Source organism: Phocoena sinus, chromosome 1 (assembly GCF_008692025.1).
Source record: "Phocoena sinus isolate mPhoSin1 chromosome 1, mPhoSin1.pri, whole genome shotgun sequence".
Lineage (NCBI taxonomy): Eukaryota > Metazoa > Chordata > Mammalia > Artiodactyla > Phocoenidae > Phocoena > Phocoena sinus.
This window is the reverse complement of record NC_045763.1, coordinates 1,968,412-1,984,969: the sequence shown is the minus strand read 5'-3', so window position 1 is coordinate 1,984,969 and position 16,558 is coordinate 1,968,412. Positions and strand designations below refer to the sequence as shown.

Below are 16,558 nucleotides of genomic sequence, written 5' to 3'. Positions count from 1 at the left end.
AGCGGCAGCTGTGAAATGATGGAAGCCCTGCACTGCAGGCTCCCGGGGCTGGTGGGACCGGGGCGCTCTGGCCTTGGTGACCGGGAGCAGCGTGTGCTCAGGGTACGTGAGCGTCTGTGTGTGTGTGTGTGTGTGCGCGCGCGGGCATACGTGTCACTGTGTGTGAGTACCTGCATACGTGCCCACACGTGTATGCGTGCGTGCGTGTGCGGACACGTGTCCGTGGACGCACGTGTGCTTATGTACACACGTGTCACGCACGAGTGTGCGTGTTCACACACGTGTGTACGTACTTCAGGTGTGTACGTCATACCTGTGTGCCCGCACGCGCGTGCGCACGCATACGTACAGACGCGCGTGCGCCCGACCTGGGACTGGCCTCTGGTGACCAGCACGGATTGGCGAGGACACTCCCGTGCCTTCCCGGGGATCCTGGGCCAGCCTGGGTAGGTCTCCAGCTGCCTCGACCTCCTCTGCTGGAGAAAGGGGCCCTGCCGCTCTTTGTGCCCTCCTACCCCTATGAGTTTGCCATGTGGTGCCAAGGCCTTCAGAATCGTTCCCAGAGACAGACAAAGTCGTGGCACGCCATCACGTCTGCAGCTGCACCAGCCGCCCAGGACACCCATCCACCCTCCCTGCCATGTCAGCCACGCTGTTCCAGCCGGGGCGAGGGAAACACCGACCCCCGGGCTAGGTCTCCCACTTTGTAAAGTTTAAAATGCTCTCTGCTTTCTGCCCTCTTTCTGTCCCAGGCCCTGTGACCTGCACCCAGGATGGGAAGGCCTCAGGAGGGACCGGCCCCTTGGGGTTCCTAGTCCTGGAGGCTGGGCTTTGGGAGCACGGGTCCTGGCTGTGTGAGGTCACCGTCTGGAGGTGGCCTGAAGGTGGAGATGGGAGGGGAGCCACGTGGAGAGGGCTAGTTCCACGTTTGAGAAAATCGAAACCTCTCTAAACTGGGATGGAGAGGCCGCACCAGCTCTGGTTGCCAGACGCCGGCCTCTGCTCTTAACAGGAGAGGGTGGTGGCGGCCGAGGCCAAACGCCAGGACCCAGAGGCCCTGGGGACCCAGTCTCGGCCATTTTCCCAACGGCCTGTGAGCTGAGTGTCGGCCAACTGCCAGTTTTTCTTTCTGCTCTTGTTTTTCTAACCAGCCAAGGGAGGAATGAACACACACACACACACGCACACGCTGTGTGTGTCTCTCTCTGCAGGACGATTTGCTTCTTAAATGCAGCCCCAGTGGAAACAATGATTTCCGTGCATTTCTTGCTCACCGCACTCTCCACTGCCTGATGTCACACGATGCCAGCTGGGAGCGCTGGCCCTCAGGTGATCCTGTCCTTTAATCACAATATCTATTTATATTAACGGCTCTGCCTTCCTGGTCGTCTGGCTTGGCGGGACGTTTTCAAGGCTGACGGAGAAGAGCACTGCCCCATTTGATGAAATCTGCCCATTTTGGGAGGCGGCTGGTGCAGAGAGGCTGTGCCACAGATGGTCTATAAATACCCACAGGCCTCTGCCAGCCCTAGGGGGAGAAAGGCCGCTCCCCAGCTCGGGGCACCTGGCCAGACCAGTGATACCCTGCTGTATCCCCAGCCCCCGAAGAGGCTCTGTGACACCCTCTGCCCCCCACAGCAGGCCTCTGTGGCACCTCGTTAGTGGCTGCTGCCATCCTGAGCTTGGAAACTGGCCTTGAGCAGGCTCCCACCCAAGGCAGCTCTCAGGAGGGGCCCCTGGGGCCAGTGGCCATGCCTGGGCACAGGGAGTCTGGGACCCTTGCTTTCTACCCACCCACTCACATGATAAAGGGATCCTGCAGAGATGCTGGGGCTACAGAGAGGCCTCTGGGAGACTGAGGTCCTTGGAGAGGCAGGTCCTGGCCCTGGGATGGCTGACCGCTGGCTTAGAGCCGGTGATGGGAGGTGGCTGCCTGCAGGGGCTGGGAAAGGCCTGGGCAGCCCACGGTGAACTGGACGTGGGACCAGCGCCTGGTGGATGGTGCCCCAGGCCCTGCTGGGATGCAGAGGGGCCCTGGCCAGTACTTATTCTGATCAGCAGTTTCTTTTCCTGTAGGGTATGTGCAGGGATGCACACACACACATGCACACACATGCACATGTACATACTCACTCCTAAGAAGGTCCTTTCTAAAAAGTGCCCACAGGAGCCTGTCTGCCTGTGTGCGCGGATACACCCTCGCCCCGACCCCTCACACTTGAGTTTCCCGATGCAAGACACCCCACCGGGAGATTATGCTACCTTGGGCTACGTGGTCAGTGAGGCTGGGACTTGGGGCAGGTTTTGGTGCCCATCGTGTGTGTTGTGTGTGGGCGCCCGGGGGCCGCCCGGCGGGGGATGGAGCCTGTGCACGAGTGACCGGCCGCCGTGAGCCCTTGCTCCCCCAGTGGCCCATCTTTTCTCAGAAGCGCTGTATCATTTACCCTCTGCTCATTTGTTCGCAGTTTCTTTTCCAAACCTGACCCCCTCAACCAAAGGATGCTCTGTCCTGGTCGAGAGGACGCGCAGGCCGATGTTCACATCTAAGCTAACTTCGAACATTTGCATCTCCCTCTCATACGTGGCACCTGGCCAAGTTTGGGGTTTTCTCTTTCGCTTTACCCCCTTGGCCGAAAGCCAAGGCCCAAGGTGGGCACGGGGCACAGACGAGAGGCGGAGGGCTGCTGATAGCCGGTGGGGCCCGTCCAGGCTGCCCCGCGTCCTCCCCATCTGCACACAGAGTCCATGCAGGCAGCGGAAATGGTGGGCTCGGACCCTTCCCGACTGCTGAGGTTCCCAGAACTTACGCTGTGACTACAATCCAACAAGACTTCACAAAGCCCATTTGCATGCCCAGAGAAGCAATGACTTGTAAGCCTGTGTGCAAGTTTCCTCTCCTAGCTTTGCGGAAAAGCTTAGAAACCTATGATAGATGCACTCATGTGCGCTTCCTCCCACAGAGGGACTTGCTGGGACGCTCATCCTGGAAGCAGGATATGCACCAGGCCCAAAGCCCCGGCCCCCAGCCTCTACTCCCACCCAGCTCACTCCTTCCCGGCCCCTCCCAGAGGGAATGGGCCCTGCTCCCATCGAGACTCGGATGATCTTTCCAGGGTCTGCAGGTGAAAGGGGTGGTGGGTAAGAGGAAGGTGGCCCCAGTGAGGTGGCCACCAGGCAGAGCGCTCTCTCCCTTTGCTTCCTGGACCAAGGGAGCAGGTGACCCAGGCAGGCCGCGGGCTCAGTCACCTCTAGCAGGACAGCTGGAAGCTTGGGCTCGAGGCAGTGGGCAGGAGGGGGCTCAGCCTCAGCTATTCAACAAAGGCCCGAGAAGCCAGTCAGCATGGCCTCTCTGGGGCAGGAGTCCAGGCCTGCACAAGCCCCAAGTCGGTGAAAACACCCAGAGCCCAGTCTTCCAGCTCCCAGAGTCACCCCTGACACACACAATGACATGCTGGAGCCCGAGAGGCCCCAGGCTGCCCAGTCTGGGCTCAAGAGCCAGGCCCCTGGAGCTGGAATCCGGGCTCTGCCGCCGAGCCTTGAGGGCCTGGTCATTTAACGTTTCCACGTGTTTCCTCCTCTGTCAGCTCCCTTCAGTTGGACGTAGTGTGGCCCCTGCTCTGTAAGATTTTGGAAGGATGCTGTGAGGTCATGTGTGTGAAATGACAGCTAGCACAGTCTCGTGTGGACGATGAGTCAGTGCTGTGTTGGCATGAACCGTGACTCCGCAAAACCTCGTGTGAAATGAGACTTGGCGCAATGCTAGGCAGAGAAGAACCTTCAGTATCTTCCAGTATCCTGAGAACCAGGGTCATACCCCCGCGGTGGCCCACCAGAGCCCCAGCCCCAACCCCTGTGACCTCTGACCCCTCTCTCCCCAAACGCACCCCAACCTCAAGGCCTCTGTGCTCACAGCCCCCCGTCGCGAGCCCTCTCCCCAGGCACCCCCTTGGTTCACCCCCATGCCTCCTCCAGCCCTCTGCTAGGACGCCTCTCGCCCAACAGGCCGTCCTGACCTCCCAGCACGTGGACAGGACAGCACCCACCTGGACGCCTGGAGAGCTTCCTGACCCTGCACTCCCGCCCGCCCCCCCACCCCGCGATGTGCCCGTCACGTGTGCTGTTGTGATCTGTATGGCGTAGCCTCTGTCTTCTCCACTGGCAGGTAAAGCTCCGTGAGGACAGGGGTCCAGTTATTTACAGCTAGCCCCGGCTGCCCGGGTCAGGGCAGGCACACAGCCCGGGCTCCCCAAAGGCTGCTGGGGGGTGAACAGCAGAACCTGGGGGGCAGCAGTGGGACCATCATATACCTGCTGGAGCTCAGGGCGGCACGTGCGTGCGGGGAAGAGGAGGGGAAGTGGGGGGCGGTGGGCTGCCGGGTCCTTCTGCAGGACCCGGATTTCCTCACCACCCACTGCCCACCTCCGGCCACTGGAGGGGCGAGCGAGGGGGAGGAACCAAGGAGGGCAGCCAGGCCTGGGCTTCTCACGGCAGAGGTGTCAGCAGCTGCCACGAGTGTTTTCTGGACAGACGGGGTCCCACGGGTGGGGAAGAGCCTGGGGTTTTCAAGCCTTGGCCTGACCCCCAAACGCCCCCACCTCACGGGCTGGAAGCCCAGGCTGGGGGGCCACTCACATATGAAAGGTTTGACGGTGCTGTGGATGTGTTTGTGCTGCTTGAGGCCCGAGGACGTGGCGAACGTCTTCCCGCAGTCGGGGCAGGCGTGGGCCCGGGCGCCCACGTGCTGGGAGCGGATGTGCCGCTGCAGGTTGCTGGGGTCCGTGAACACCTGGGGACACAGACACCGGCGAGTTACTCCCCACCTGTTGCTTGCTCCCCTGCGGGCCTGGGTCTGGCCATGGGATGGGGGTCTCCCTGGCTGCTCTGCCCCTGCACTGAGCCTGGCCCGGCGGGTCTCTGCTGCAGTGGTGACCCCCTGCACGGCTTTCAGTGAGCCGTCAGGCCTCCCTTGACTGTGTTTCTTCAACGATAATTCTCGAGAGAACTGTCACCCTGAAGATGCTTGAGACAGGACCTCAGAAGCGTTCTTAAGCTCCAGTACTTTGACCCATGACAGCCTGTCCTGCCACGTTGGCAGGAACCCTGAGAGGACCCAGGTCTGGCCCCGGGCCCTCCCCTGCTGTGCTACCCAGCCCACTTCCACTCTTCCCCAAACGACTCGGGAGCCCGTCACATCACCTGCATCTCGACAGTGGGGGCGGGGCCGGGCGACTACGTTACCTTCACACAGTTTTCACATTCGAAGCGCTTGCCACTGTCGTGGGACATCTGGTGGCGGATGAGGTTGGACTTCCAGTTGAAGGCCTTGGGACACTGGTCACACTTGTACTCTCGCTCCTCTGTGTGGACGACCATGTGCTGCTCCAAGCTGCGCACAGTGGACGGGGGTCACTGTGGGTCCCCCACCTGCCCGCTGCCCAGGAGGGAAGGGCCTCAGCCCAGCACGGCCTGCTCCCGGCGGCCCCTTGGAGCCCCTGCCACTGCCTCCTGCTCAGAGGGCAGAGTGAGGTCTGGCAGCCGGTCTATCTCCCCCCTGGACAGGGCAAAAGGGGATGGACGGGAAGGCACGGCCTTCCCACGTGGAATGGGGGGAGAAGCCAGTGCGTGGACAGAGCTCGGGCCCTCACCCAGGACCACCCCCGAGGCACCCAGCGGCAGGCGGGGTCCCAGCTCAAAACAACTTTCACCTTGACGCTAACCCTGGGCCTAAGAAAAACGGGGTCTGGAGACTTCCAACACTGGCACGAGCCCCAGAGCGGGGACGAGGCCCAGGAGACCCAAGGCCACCCCTCTGAGTGACCTGGGGTTGCTCGCCGGCCAAGCCAGACCGAGAGGCTGCCCGCCATGCACACACCATGGAGGTCAGCGGGGAGTGAGGGCCGGCGTTCTCCAAAGGAGATGTGATAGGCGGGGCGGGCACAGCTGCTGGGCAGGGGCTGCTGCACTTGGACGAACCAGCAGCTTGGAGCCCCCTCCTCTCGGGGGACGTCCTGCTTCTCCTCCTGTCCCAGGTATGACCGTTAATCTTCATGAACGAGGCAGCAATGCATCATGGCCCGTTAATTACGGGGCCCAGCCATCCATTTAGATCAGAAACGCCTGGTTCTCGAGCACCCGGCAGATTGTAGCTTTTCCCCTGTTGTTAATTGTGATTTATGTGTTTATGTAAAGAAAACACGGACCCTCTTGAGCGGCGCTTACCGCCAAGGGCCTCAGTCGGGATTTGCCCAAACTCTTATTTTCTCAGTCATCCGTTCAGGGTGGAGGATTTCCCGTCCCCAGGGGGCTGTGACAGGACTGGCATCCAATTCTCCGCAACCCCACAGCCAGTTAGTGACCTGATGGGGTTTTACTCTGACTTTGCAGGGCTGCCCTGGAGGATATTCTCAGAGGCAGAGGAGGGGCGCACATTGGGAAGGTCTTCACTGGTCCCTGGAACACTGGGACTGCCCGGCCTGCTTCTCCCCACATGGGTCCCCGGGGCCCTGCTCCCAGGGGCTAGGGAGGCCACGTCCGGCCATCACACAGCTGGCCTGGCATCTGTGCCCACGTCTGTGAAGTCTCCGGGACAGGTGGGGGGCCCCAGGGGAAGCAGAGGCTGGAGCCTGGGGTGGGGGTGAGGGGACCCCGGGGGCCCTTTCCTACTCCTGCCCACTGTCTGAGAAGTGTGTCCGAGGGCCAGGCGCTCCAGGAAGCCCCTGGGCGGCATCCCGCAGCCTGGTCCTGGACCTCACCACGGAAGTGGCCCTGGGGCCTCACCCCTGTCTGTCTCCACAACTCGGCCCTGACCCCAGGATGGTGGGGACAGTGGTGGGTGGCTCGACCTGGTGACTTGCGGCTCCTTCGTGGAGGGGGGGCTCTGACCCGGGGCCTGGCCTTTATGGTCAGAACAGTGACCACCGGTGGCCTCCAACCACCAGCTGGCGGGCCTGCTCTGTCCCCAGGGGCAGATGAGCTGGCCAGGGTACCTACCCCTGAGGTATGTCTCCACCTGTCCTTGGAGCTTTGGGCCTGTCAGCCTGGGCAGGCCTGAGGGGTCAGGGGTGACCTCTGCCCTTCTCAGGGCTTCCTCTGTGCCCCCAGGGCCCGCTGACCCTGCCGTCCTTGACTGGCTCCTGGGGGCGGGGCGGGGCGGGGCGGGGCTGGGCTGGGCGGGGCGGGGCAGCACCTGTACTTGGTGGGGAACATCCGCTCGCAGTCCTTGCACTCGTGGGCCTGCCCGTCGCTGCCCCCGCCGCCCAGGCCCTCGGGCTTGAGCTCGTCGGCCAGGCCCTCGTAGAGCACGGCCCCCACCGAGCTGCACGCGTACTTCTTGTGGCGCCGCAGGTCCAGCTTGGACGGGAAGAGTTCGTCACACGCGTCACAGCGGAACGTGGGGTCCTCTGCGAGGGAGAGAGGGTGGGCGGTGGACGGGCGGCCCTGGACCTGCCCCAGGCCCGCCCCAGGCCCGGGGCTGCAGGGGGTGCCTCCCTCACCGGCTGTGCCCCCTCCCGCATCCTCCCCGCCCTCCTGCTGGACCTGGGAGAGGCTGCCCCCGGGGCGGGGCGGGGGGTGGGGGACACGGAGGCGGCAGGGACCTGCGTCTGCCCCACAAGAAACACGGAGAAGCGCTGGGCCCCTCCCCGCGCCTCGGGAGCAGAGAAGGAAGGCTGGCCGGGCGCTTTGTGTATGAATCAGAAGAGAGACGGCACGGCTCCAATGCGTATCATAAACGATCGTCGTCAAGGTCAAACAAATAAAAGGGAGGCGGCTATTAAGAAGTTTACGAGGCAGCATCCTGAGGACCCTGCCAAGCCAAACAGCTCAGGGTGTGAGTCCCCCGGGAAGGACCTCTGGGCCCATCCCCAGCCCGTGGCTGCCCCAACACAGCTTCTCCCTGGAGCTGGGGTCCCCCCCCACCCCCGCCGAGGACCACCTCGTGTTCCCCGCAGGTCTGAACAGAGAACCTGCACGAAAAGCTCCAGCACAGATGAATCGAAAGGTGTGCTGGTGAGTGGCTGTGTGAACGCGTGTGCGCTCCTTGTGCACGGGTGTGCAGCTGTGTGTGTGCCCGTGGGTGACTCTCTGAGCACGTCTGCCTCCTTATCAGGACACCTTCGCATGGACGTGCCGGCATTTTTGTGCATCGGCGCTCGTGTTTGCGCCGGCGTCATGTATTCCTGTGCACGTCTGCATGTGTTTCTGTCGCCGCCACAGGTGTGAAAAACGTGCGTGTCCGCATATCTGCCCACTTGCGCGCAGGTGCATGCAAGTGTGCCTGAGTGGGCACACCTGCATTTGCGCACGTTTGTGTGTTCCTGCGTGTGATTGCTTGGCACGCGTGAATGGATATGTGTGCACGCACGTGTGTTATGCGCGCACACGTTTGCATGACTGACCACGCGTTAAGTGTGTTGGTGAGCATGTGTGCGTGTGCACATTTGTGTGTGACTATGCACTTGTGTGCCTTTGCGTGTCTGTAAATGTGAGTGTGAATATGTGTGCATGGGTTTGTGTGTGAGTTATGTGATTGTGTGCATGAGTGTGTTTGTGTGAACCTCGGTGGGTATGTGTGCATTTTTGCACGAGTGTGTGTGTGTGTGCGCGCACGTGAACAAGGACCTCTGGGCCTGGCAGTGAGCAAAGCCTTAACCTTGGGCTGGATGCTGACTAAAAGGGCCTGACCCTAAGGGGTGCAGAAGCCAGGGAGGTGGGGGAGATGGGGGCAGGCAGAAGGGGTGGTGCCCCCTCCTCGTGGCAGAAGGGCCACCATCCACGTCTCAAGACAGGGGGCAGCTCCGCAACCTGGGCCTGTGGGCTGGGGGGGAGGGCGGGGGTATGGGAGGACTCCTCGAGACTGGAAGCTTCCCTGAGCCTGAGGGCAAAGGTACCGCTCCCGGCGTCTGGCCACACCCGGTGCCCCCACTGGTGGGCACCCAGAGCCCCCCACGCCCAAGGGGGACACTCCTGTGGGATCCATCTCTGAGATGCCCCCGGGCCTTGGATGAAGCCCTTGGACACACACAGAGGCAGCCGTCACCTTCCCTGGGTGACAGGGGAGAGCTGCGGGGAGGAGAGGAGCCCGGGGGACACGTGTGGGGGGTGGGCAGGCCAGGCGGGCCCAGCGCTGGTCAGACACAGCCGAGTCCCAGCGTCCTGGCCTGCTCGCCGGCAGGAGGCTGCGGTCAAGAAAGTGCTTGGGGCTTCCCTGGTGGCGCAGTGGTTGAGAGTCTGCCTGCCGATGCAGGGGACGCGGGTTCGTGTCCCGGTCCGGGAAGATCCCACATGCCGCAGAGCCGCTGGGCCCGTGAGCCATGGCCGCTGAGCCTGCACGTCCGGAGCCTGTGCTCCGCAATGGGAGAGGCCACAACAGTGAGAGGCCCGCGTATCGCAAAAAAAAAAAAAAAAAAAAAAAAAAAAAAAAAGAAAGTGCTTGAACAAGGAGGGGAAAAGCCAGCTCGTGCTCAGAGTCTGGGGAGCCCAGCTACAACCCCCAGCCCTGCTCTGGGCGCGGGAACCTGAGCTGAACTCGGGGCTTAGAAGGCTCTGCCCCCACCCAGTATCCCAGAAAGGCCGTCCCTGGACCTGCCCCTGACACGTGCTGAGCCACAGAACAGACTGGAAGGAGGCAAGAGGGCCAGCCGGTCCTCAGCAACCACAGAAGCCCAGGACGGAGGGCGGCCGCGCCAGTGATCCTCAAGCCAGCGTTTGTGAACACAAGGCCAGCAGGACCCCGGCGTCCCCACCAGCGGGCAGCCCCACTGGGCAGAAGGAATAGGAGGCGGTGGGCTAAGTCAGAAAAGATTCTAAAACGAGGCCCACTGAGGCCCTGGGCCGGTCCTCGGGTGCTGGGGTGGAGCCCCAAACACAATCCCGGGAGGGGGCCGGTGGGCAAGGAGGACGCACATCACAAACTAGTCACCTGGCAAGTCTGCAAGACGCTGCCTCTAAAACAGCAGGGAGCCTGACGCTGCTTTCAGGGAAATGGCCGCTGTGACGTGGAGGCGGGGACCCTCCACGTGGCAGGCTCCACCCCGGGAACTTTATATGGTGTCCCCTCCCCCGAGCTCCGCATCAGTCCGCATGCTTTGTCGCTGGTAAATGGAGGAGGCCGGGGGAGGCTGCCTGGCTCCCCCCGGGGCACCCAGAGGGGAGGTGGCAGAGCTGTGTTCGTGGAGCCGTCGCTCTTCTGGGTGCCCGGGGCAGGCGGTTGAGTCCCAGCTTCCCGCTGAGGGTATAAGAAAGGCACCCCATGTGGCGTGCGTGTGGGCACGCACCGTCATCCACCCGCCCCCGCAGGCCTTCTCTGTCCTTAGGAACATGGATTCCTTTCCACTGGGTCTGAGTACCAAGAACACCATTTTAGAACAGAACCGGATGCATAGACCCTGCAAAACTGCTCTCATGGGCTTGTTCGGACTTCCTGGGCCGGAATGAGGCTGAGGGGGGGCCCCCTCCCACCAGCATCAAGATGAAGTTAGAAATGCCAGTTTGTATCTTACTCTTTCTGGACCCACCTAAGAACAGTCACCAAAGTTGAAATTTGCAAACAAAGGCAAGAAGAAGGGCCAGCCCCACCCGTTCATAGCCCCACCCATCCATAGCCCCACCCATCCATAGCACTGACCAACTTATGTTTCCAGTTTGGATCTGGACTTTGGATTTACAATGAAAATTCAGCCTGTTTCTCACGCTGAAGGCATTTGAGGGCGTCCTGGAGGCAGTGGAACCAGCCGTGGAGGGCACCCTCTCCTCCATTGCCCTCATCCCATCACCAGCCCAAGTTTGCTCCTGTCCAAGGACAGAGCCGAGGACAGGACACGTCCAAGTCTCGCTCACCTGTGCCATGGTGTGGACAGGTGTCCCAACGACTTCCACGCAGGTAAAGTTGACACTGAATACACACCCAGGGCAAGCTGGACGGGGCAAGAAGGATGTGCCCAGTCCACGTGGTTTTCACTTTCCCAGCATAAGCAACTCCATTTTAAAGAAATACTAGAGTGTGTTACACTCTGGTTACATTATGTTTATTGTGTTGTATTGCTATATTATATTATGCCTATCTCATGCTTTATACCCAATACAATGCAGCCCCTTGATCTTTTTTGGAGAGGGGGGAAAAGTTAATAAATTTGAGCCTTTCTCGAAAGAAAGGCATATTTGAAAGGAAATGATTTTCTTTATTTTCTCCCAAGGGCAAGAAGTTCTCCTGAGAGAGAAATCTTTCCCCTCTCCATTGAAAGAGTAAAAACAAAATAAGAAGTCCCTGGAACTAATGATTCTGAAAGTGGCTTCCCTCTGCTCTGAATCACTTGTAGGTAAATGGGAACTGAATTTCTTTACAAAGGGGCAGCTTTGAAAGAGCATTGCCAGCCCCAGGTCTGCAGGACTGGGGCTGTTTCCCCCAGCGAACTGGCAAAGCAGCCCCCACCCCCATTTCTTCCATGATACCTGGACGTTGTCCTGGCAGAGCCCCTGCCCCCAACAAGAGCACACAGAATTGTGATTCAGAACTGAAGTCTCTTCATCTAAATCTGGGGAGGCTGTGGACCGGGGCTGAAGCTCTATCTTCTACCCAAACCAAAGTAAACCAAGGCCACGGAGGCCTGATGTTTTGTTTGTCAAGTCTCAGCCTCACGTCTATCTGAAGTTCTATCAGCAACTTTTCAAGGCAAAGCAGGAATGTAACAGAAAAATACATCAGTGCCTAATGGCTTCAGGGAACCCAGGGGGACACAATTATGTGGCATCTACATGCTAATCTACCAGAGTGGAGGCTCAAAAGCCCTCAAGAGCACACTCCAAATTCCTGCCGTGATAAGGGGCCGCTGCATTTAGCTGGGGCTGGGATAAAAGATTTTTTATGATAATTATCTTAGTCAGGAACATTTTTATATTCTCTTTCTGTGTGATTCAGAGTTAACTGGGTGCGGGGGTGGGGGTGGGGGCGGTGCGGGGGGGGGGGGACTGTTGAGAGGTGAAGGAGTGATCTTGACAGCAAAGGGTATGGAGAGTCAAATATTTGATGTGGGGCTATTATGTGTCGAAAGCAATTAGCCCACAAACGTCTGATAAATTATTAGGAAAATGTAGACCCAGGTTATTTAAGATCGGGCGTTGGAAGGGGGACAGGAATCAAGGTTTTTAAAACCTTTTGGAAGAAAGACATGTCATCATACAGACGAAACCCCACCACCGGGCGCACCCCTTGGGTTAGGCAGATTTCTCTCTCTGCCTTCTTGTGCATTATCTAGGATTCACAGGTCTTTTCAACAATTATTTTAAGTAAAGTGAGACCACCCCTCTGCTACCCAGAGCTCAGCCATTCTTTTCTCCATGGCCTAATTAAAACCAAAGTCTAGAGGAGAGCATGCGTAGGGCCATCTTGCAGAATTGTCCTTCCGTGGAGATAGCCTTTGGAACAACTCACGGGCACACAGTGCTGTCCCACAAAGGTGGGCCACGCTCGGGACCACAAAGGTCTCTCTGCTTCCTGCTAATTCCAACGCCCAGCTCCCTGGCCCAGCCAAGCGCACCCCCGGGCCATGACATTGGAGCAGTTCCTTAGAGAAACTTGCAGTAAGTGGCATTAATCATTAACCCCTGGAGTGTTTGGAGGGGAGGGGAAGAAAGACAGGAAGGGAAAGACCAACCTCCCCCCTTTCTCTAGCAGGAATGGGATCCTGAGCTCCGGAGATGGCCAGAAGGAGAGGCTGCCTGTCTGCTCGTTTCTGGGGTCTCATTCAAAGAAGAGACACGGTCTACTCAGCAGCTGCACTTAGGGAGTTAACGGACCGGCTGGTACTCCGCTGCCAACGCAGCTTCCTCCAACCGGACTTTTCCTCGGCGGCTTAAAAACGATTCCAGAATCCCAAGGCTTAGCAACGTGGATGAAGGAAAAGAAATCTGGATTTCAGAAATCCGAGCTTATACGAGACTGTGATTTTCTCAAGCGTCCTCTGAGATGTGCCTGAGCATGGATGAACAAGGAAGGGAAGTATGTCTACTGGACGAATGCCAAGTGACCAACCGAGAGGAAAGGACATTTGGGACGCTTCCCGCAGTCCTGCTGAAAGAGCTCAGTGGCCACCGTACCACCGCGGAGCCCACCGAAGCCCTAAATTTCCCTCTCACCACATACATTTTCCCTTAACCTGTCTCTGGGACTTTTTGCTTTTAACTGCAGATGGGCGCTACTTTCAAAGACACGTATGGCGTCAGTGCCCTCTCTTAAATGAGACCGAAACTCTCCCCTGGCACAGACTCTGGAGGCAAAGGTTTCCAAGCCACAAAATGGTTTTGTTTGTTTTTAAGTCATGTAGTTTATGCAGTTTAAAAAAAATTATGCAGTTTAAAAAAAATTGCCTAGGACTCTACCGCTGCGGAGCTGTAACCTAGGACTCCACCGCTGCGGAGCTGTAACCTAGGACTCCACCTCTGCGGAGCTGTAACCTAGGACTCCACCGCTGCGGAGCTGTAACCTAGGACTCCACCGCTGCGGAGCTGTAACCTAGGACTCCACCGCTGCGGAGCTGTAACCTAGGACTCCACCGCTGCGGAGCTGTAACCTAGGACTCCACCGCTGCGGAGCTGTAACCTAGGACTCCACCGCTGCGGAGCTGTAACCTAGGACTCCACCGCTGCGGAGCTGTAACCTAGGACTCCACCGCTGCGGAGCTGTAACCTAGGACTCCACCGCTGCGGAGCTGTAACCTAGGACTCCACCGCTGCGGAGCTGTAACCTAGGACTCTACCGCTGCGGAGCTGTAACCTAGGACTCTACCGCTGCGGAGCTGTAAGGCGGCAGGACACCCATTCACACGCGCTGTCTGAAGGCGTCTCGAATTCAGGGTGTGGCCCATGTAACCCAAGGAAAGAGAAAGCAAAGCGCTTAGGTTGAGAAGTTGTTAGGAAGAGGCTGGTTCTCTCATTTGGGGTCTGGGTGGTGGGCCTTGGGCAGCAGCCGGGGGACCCCCAGCCCCTGTCACGTGGCCCGAAGTGATGGGAGCTCCAGGCCTCTGCTCCTGTGGGTAGGGGCTTACCATCCAGGCTGGGGGGCACCGTCCCCAGGGAGTACGAGCCTTCTTTCACGTGGACCAGTAGCTCTTCTCCTGGCTCAATGTCCTTAATGACTTTATAATAAATCTATGATGGAGAAACCAGGGAGAAAGGGTCAGCATTGGCGGCCTTGCTGCTTTAAAAGCCACATCGCGCACACCCAGCCCGCATGCCGTTGACACTGCTCACTGGGGGGGCTGGCCCGCTGGCCACGTGACCTGCCTTCTAATTGCTGCTAAGAGGTTCCCCTTTGGAACTTGACAGAATACACTCAGAAGGACTAGAGTCTATTTTTAACTTGTTTGACCCAGATTTTGGATATTGATAAAAGGGGTGCAAAAGGAAATAGGTGAGGATTAGCTCCAAAGTTCCCAAGCAGGGCGGGTCCTAGAGGGAAATATTAGGAGAAGTGGATCTTTTCATCAGGAGTGGAGCCTGGGTTGATTCCCAGGTTCCTTTTGTCAGTATGTATGTAAGACACCCTTTGCCGTCTGGGGGCGGGGTGGGGTCTTCAGGGGGCTCGAGAGTGAATTTGGATGTTTATGAAAGTGACTATGAACACAGACGGAGGCCCGATCGGCAGGTGTGAGTCTCAGGTGAGTGTGGACGCCATGTGTGCCTGCCGCAAGCTCAGTGCCAGCAGCCGTTGGCGGTCTGAGATGGGGGACACCTCTGAAAACAGAGATGGGTCGGGTGGGGCTCAGGGTAGAGTCTGCAGCCTGGAGCAAGCTCTGAGGGACGTCCAGCCTCAGTACTCCGAGCAGCCCCGTACCCTGCCAAGATGTCCCCTGAAAAAAACACCGTCTGCATGGGAGGTGGCAGCCACGATCTGGAGAACCCCAGCAACTCAGAAGGGCAGCATGACAGGGTCCATCGGGGATGGAGCCCAGGGACCAGGCTTCAATAGCCTGGGGGCCTTTGGGAGAGGATGGGGCCTTCCTTGCCTTTGCCAGACCCTACCTGGGAGCCCCTTCCCTCCCTAGGGACCAGGGACACAGCTCCCCTGCGTGGGGGCACCCACTCCTCACGTGAGCAGGGCTGACACCAGGAGCCCTGCATCTTAAATGTCAGGCAGCAGGGTGCGTTTCTCTCAGGCCAGTCCACTTCCTAGCATGCTGGCACGTGGTGTTTGGGTCTTTCTTCAGATACCAGTAACCAAGGAGCTTCCAGGAGCCCGAAAGCTCGGCCACAGGACTGGCTGGGGGGCCAGAGAAGGACCCGAGACGAAGTCCCTCTGCCCTGGGAGACCTGGGGACTGAGGCTTCTCCAGGCCATTTCCATCCGAGGTCCCACAGCACCACCCTCCCCATGGAGGACATGGTGGTTAGGTGTCAGGCCAGACTTCCCAGAAGCAGCTGGCCTGGTTGTGGCCCCAGGGACTGAGCTGGGCACCGGCCTGCCGGTCTTCCTCCCCCCCCCCCCCCACCCCCGGGTCCCGCCCTGGGGAAACATCTGGAAGGCTGAGCTTCCTCATCTCTGGTGGGGCCCCTTTCCCCCTTTCCCCCCTCTCCCCAGGCCAAGTCCAGCTTGGACGCCCTCACAGCCAGTCTCGACTAACTGCAGAATGACACCAATGTGCTCTCAAAGGGACAGCAGAGACACACTGCGTCCCCAAACGCCCAGCCGAACACTTGGGCCGCGGAACTACACCCAATGGAAGAATACGCACATGCGCAGATGGCTTATCAACATGCAGAGTTCCTTTCCCTGCACTCGTCAGGAATTTCATTTGGCAACTATGCCCTGGCACGTCGCTAAAATAATGATGAGATTTTGAAAACGGAGACTAGAAACTGTACCGTATTACCTTCTGTAGTTAAATCAATTGTTATTAGGCTCCCAGTTTTGTATTATTTTACCTAAAAATTACACAGTGGCCGAATCATTGTTTTAAAAACTCGGACTCGAGTCACTGTGTTTTCAAATCGGACCCAGAGTGAACCCCACGTTTCAACAAAGCTCGGAGGAGCCCCGGAGCCATCCCGGGGAGGTGAGTCAGGGCTTATTAATACACGGGAACAATCGCACTTTCATCCCGGCGGCGGTGAGTGAGCGCATCCAGCAAGTGCAGGCCGCTGAGTTCCCGCGCGCAGGCTGGGGCGGGCCCGGCGGCGCGGTGTCTTCTCGAGGGTCCCCGTTAGAGGGCAATGTGGACCCGCCCGCAGCATCTTTCCCGGCCGCGCCGCCCGCCCCCCACCCCGCGCCAGCCCGCTAGCGCCAGGGACGCTCGAGACCGGCGGCGCTCTCAGACCCGGTCCCGGCTCTGCGGCGGCCGCATCCTCCCGCGGCCGGATGCTGGGCTCGTGCTCCAGCCGGGCTGCCGGGGCTGGCGCGGCCCGCCTCCCTCCTCCGCCTCCCCCTCCGACCCCCTCTGTGGGCCACCCAGCCTTCCAGGACCCCCACCCCACCCCACCTCTCCGAGGGCCCTCAGACCTCCAGAACCCCGCCCACCGCTCACTGGGAGGCTGCCCGGGTCCCCTCCCCCCCCACCCCTCCCAGCTCT

At 59.5% G+C, this 16,558-nt stretch overlaps 1 protein-coding gene across 3 annotated transcripts in view; it reads right to left on the bottom strand.

Annotated features, from left to right (window-relative positions):
- The window catches only part of PRDM16 (PR/SET domain 16), a 322,257-nt gene that overhangs the window by 25,522 nt on the left and 280,177 nt on the right, over positions 1-16,558 (bottom strand). For all 3 annotated transcript variants that reach the window (XM_032610296.1, XM_032610303.1, XM_032610312.1), the window contains exons 5-8: positions 14,040-14,142; positions 7,187-7,400; positions 5,239-5,386; positions 4,633-4,786 (exon numbers count right to left, since the gene is read on the bottom strand). In XM_032610296.1, coding sequence (XP_032466187.1) covers positions 4,633-4,786; positions 5,239-5,386; positions 7,187-7,400; positions 14,040-14,142 — 619 coding nt within the window. The remainder of the gene's footprint in view (positions 1-4,632; positions 4,787-5,238; positions 5,387-7,186; positions 7,401-14,039; positions 14,143-16,558) is intronic.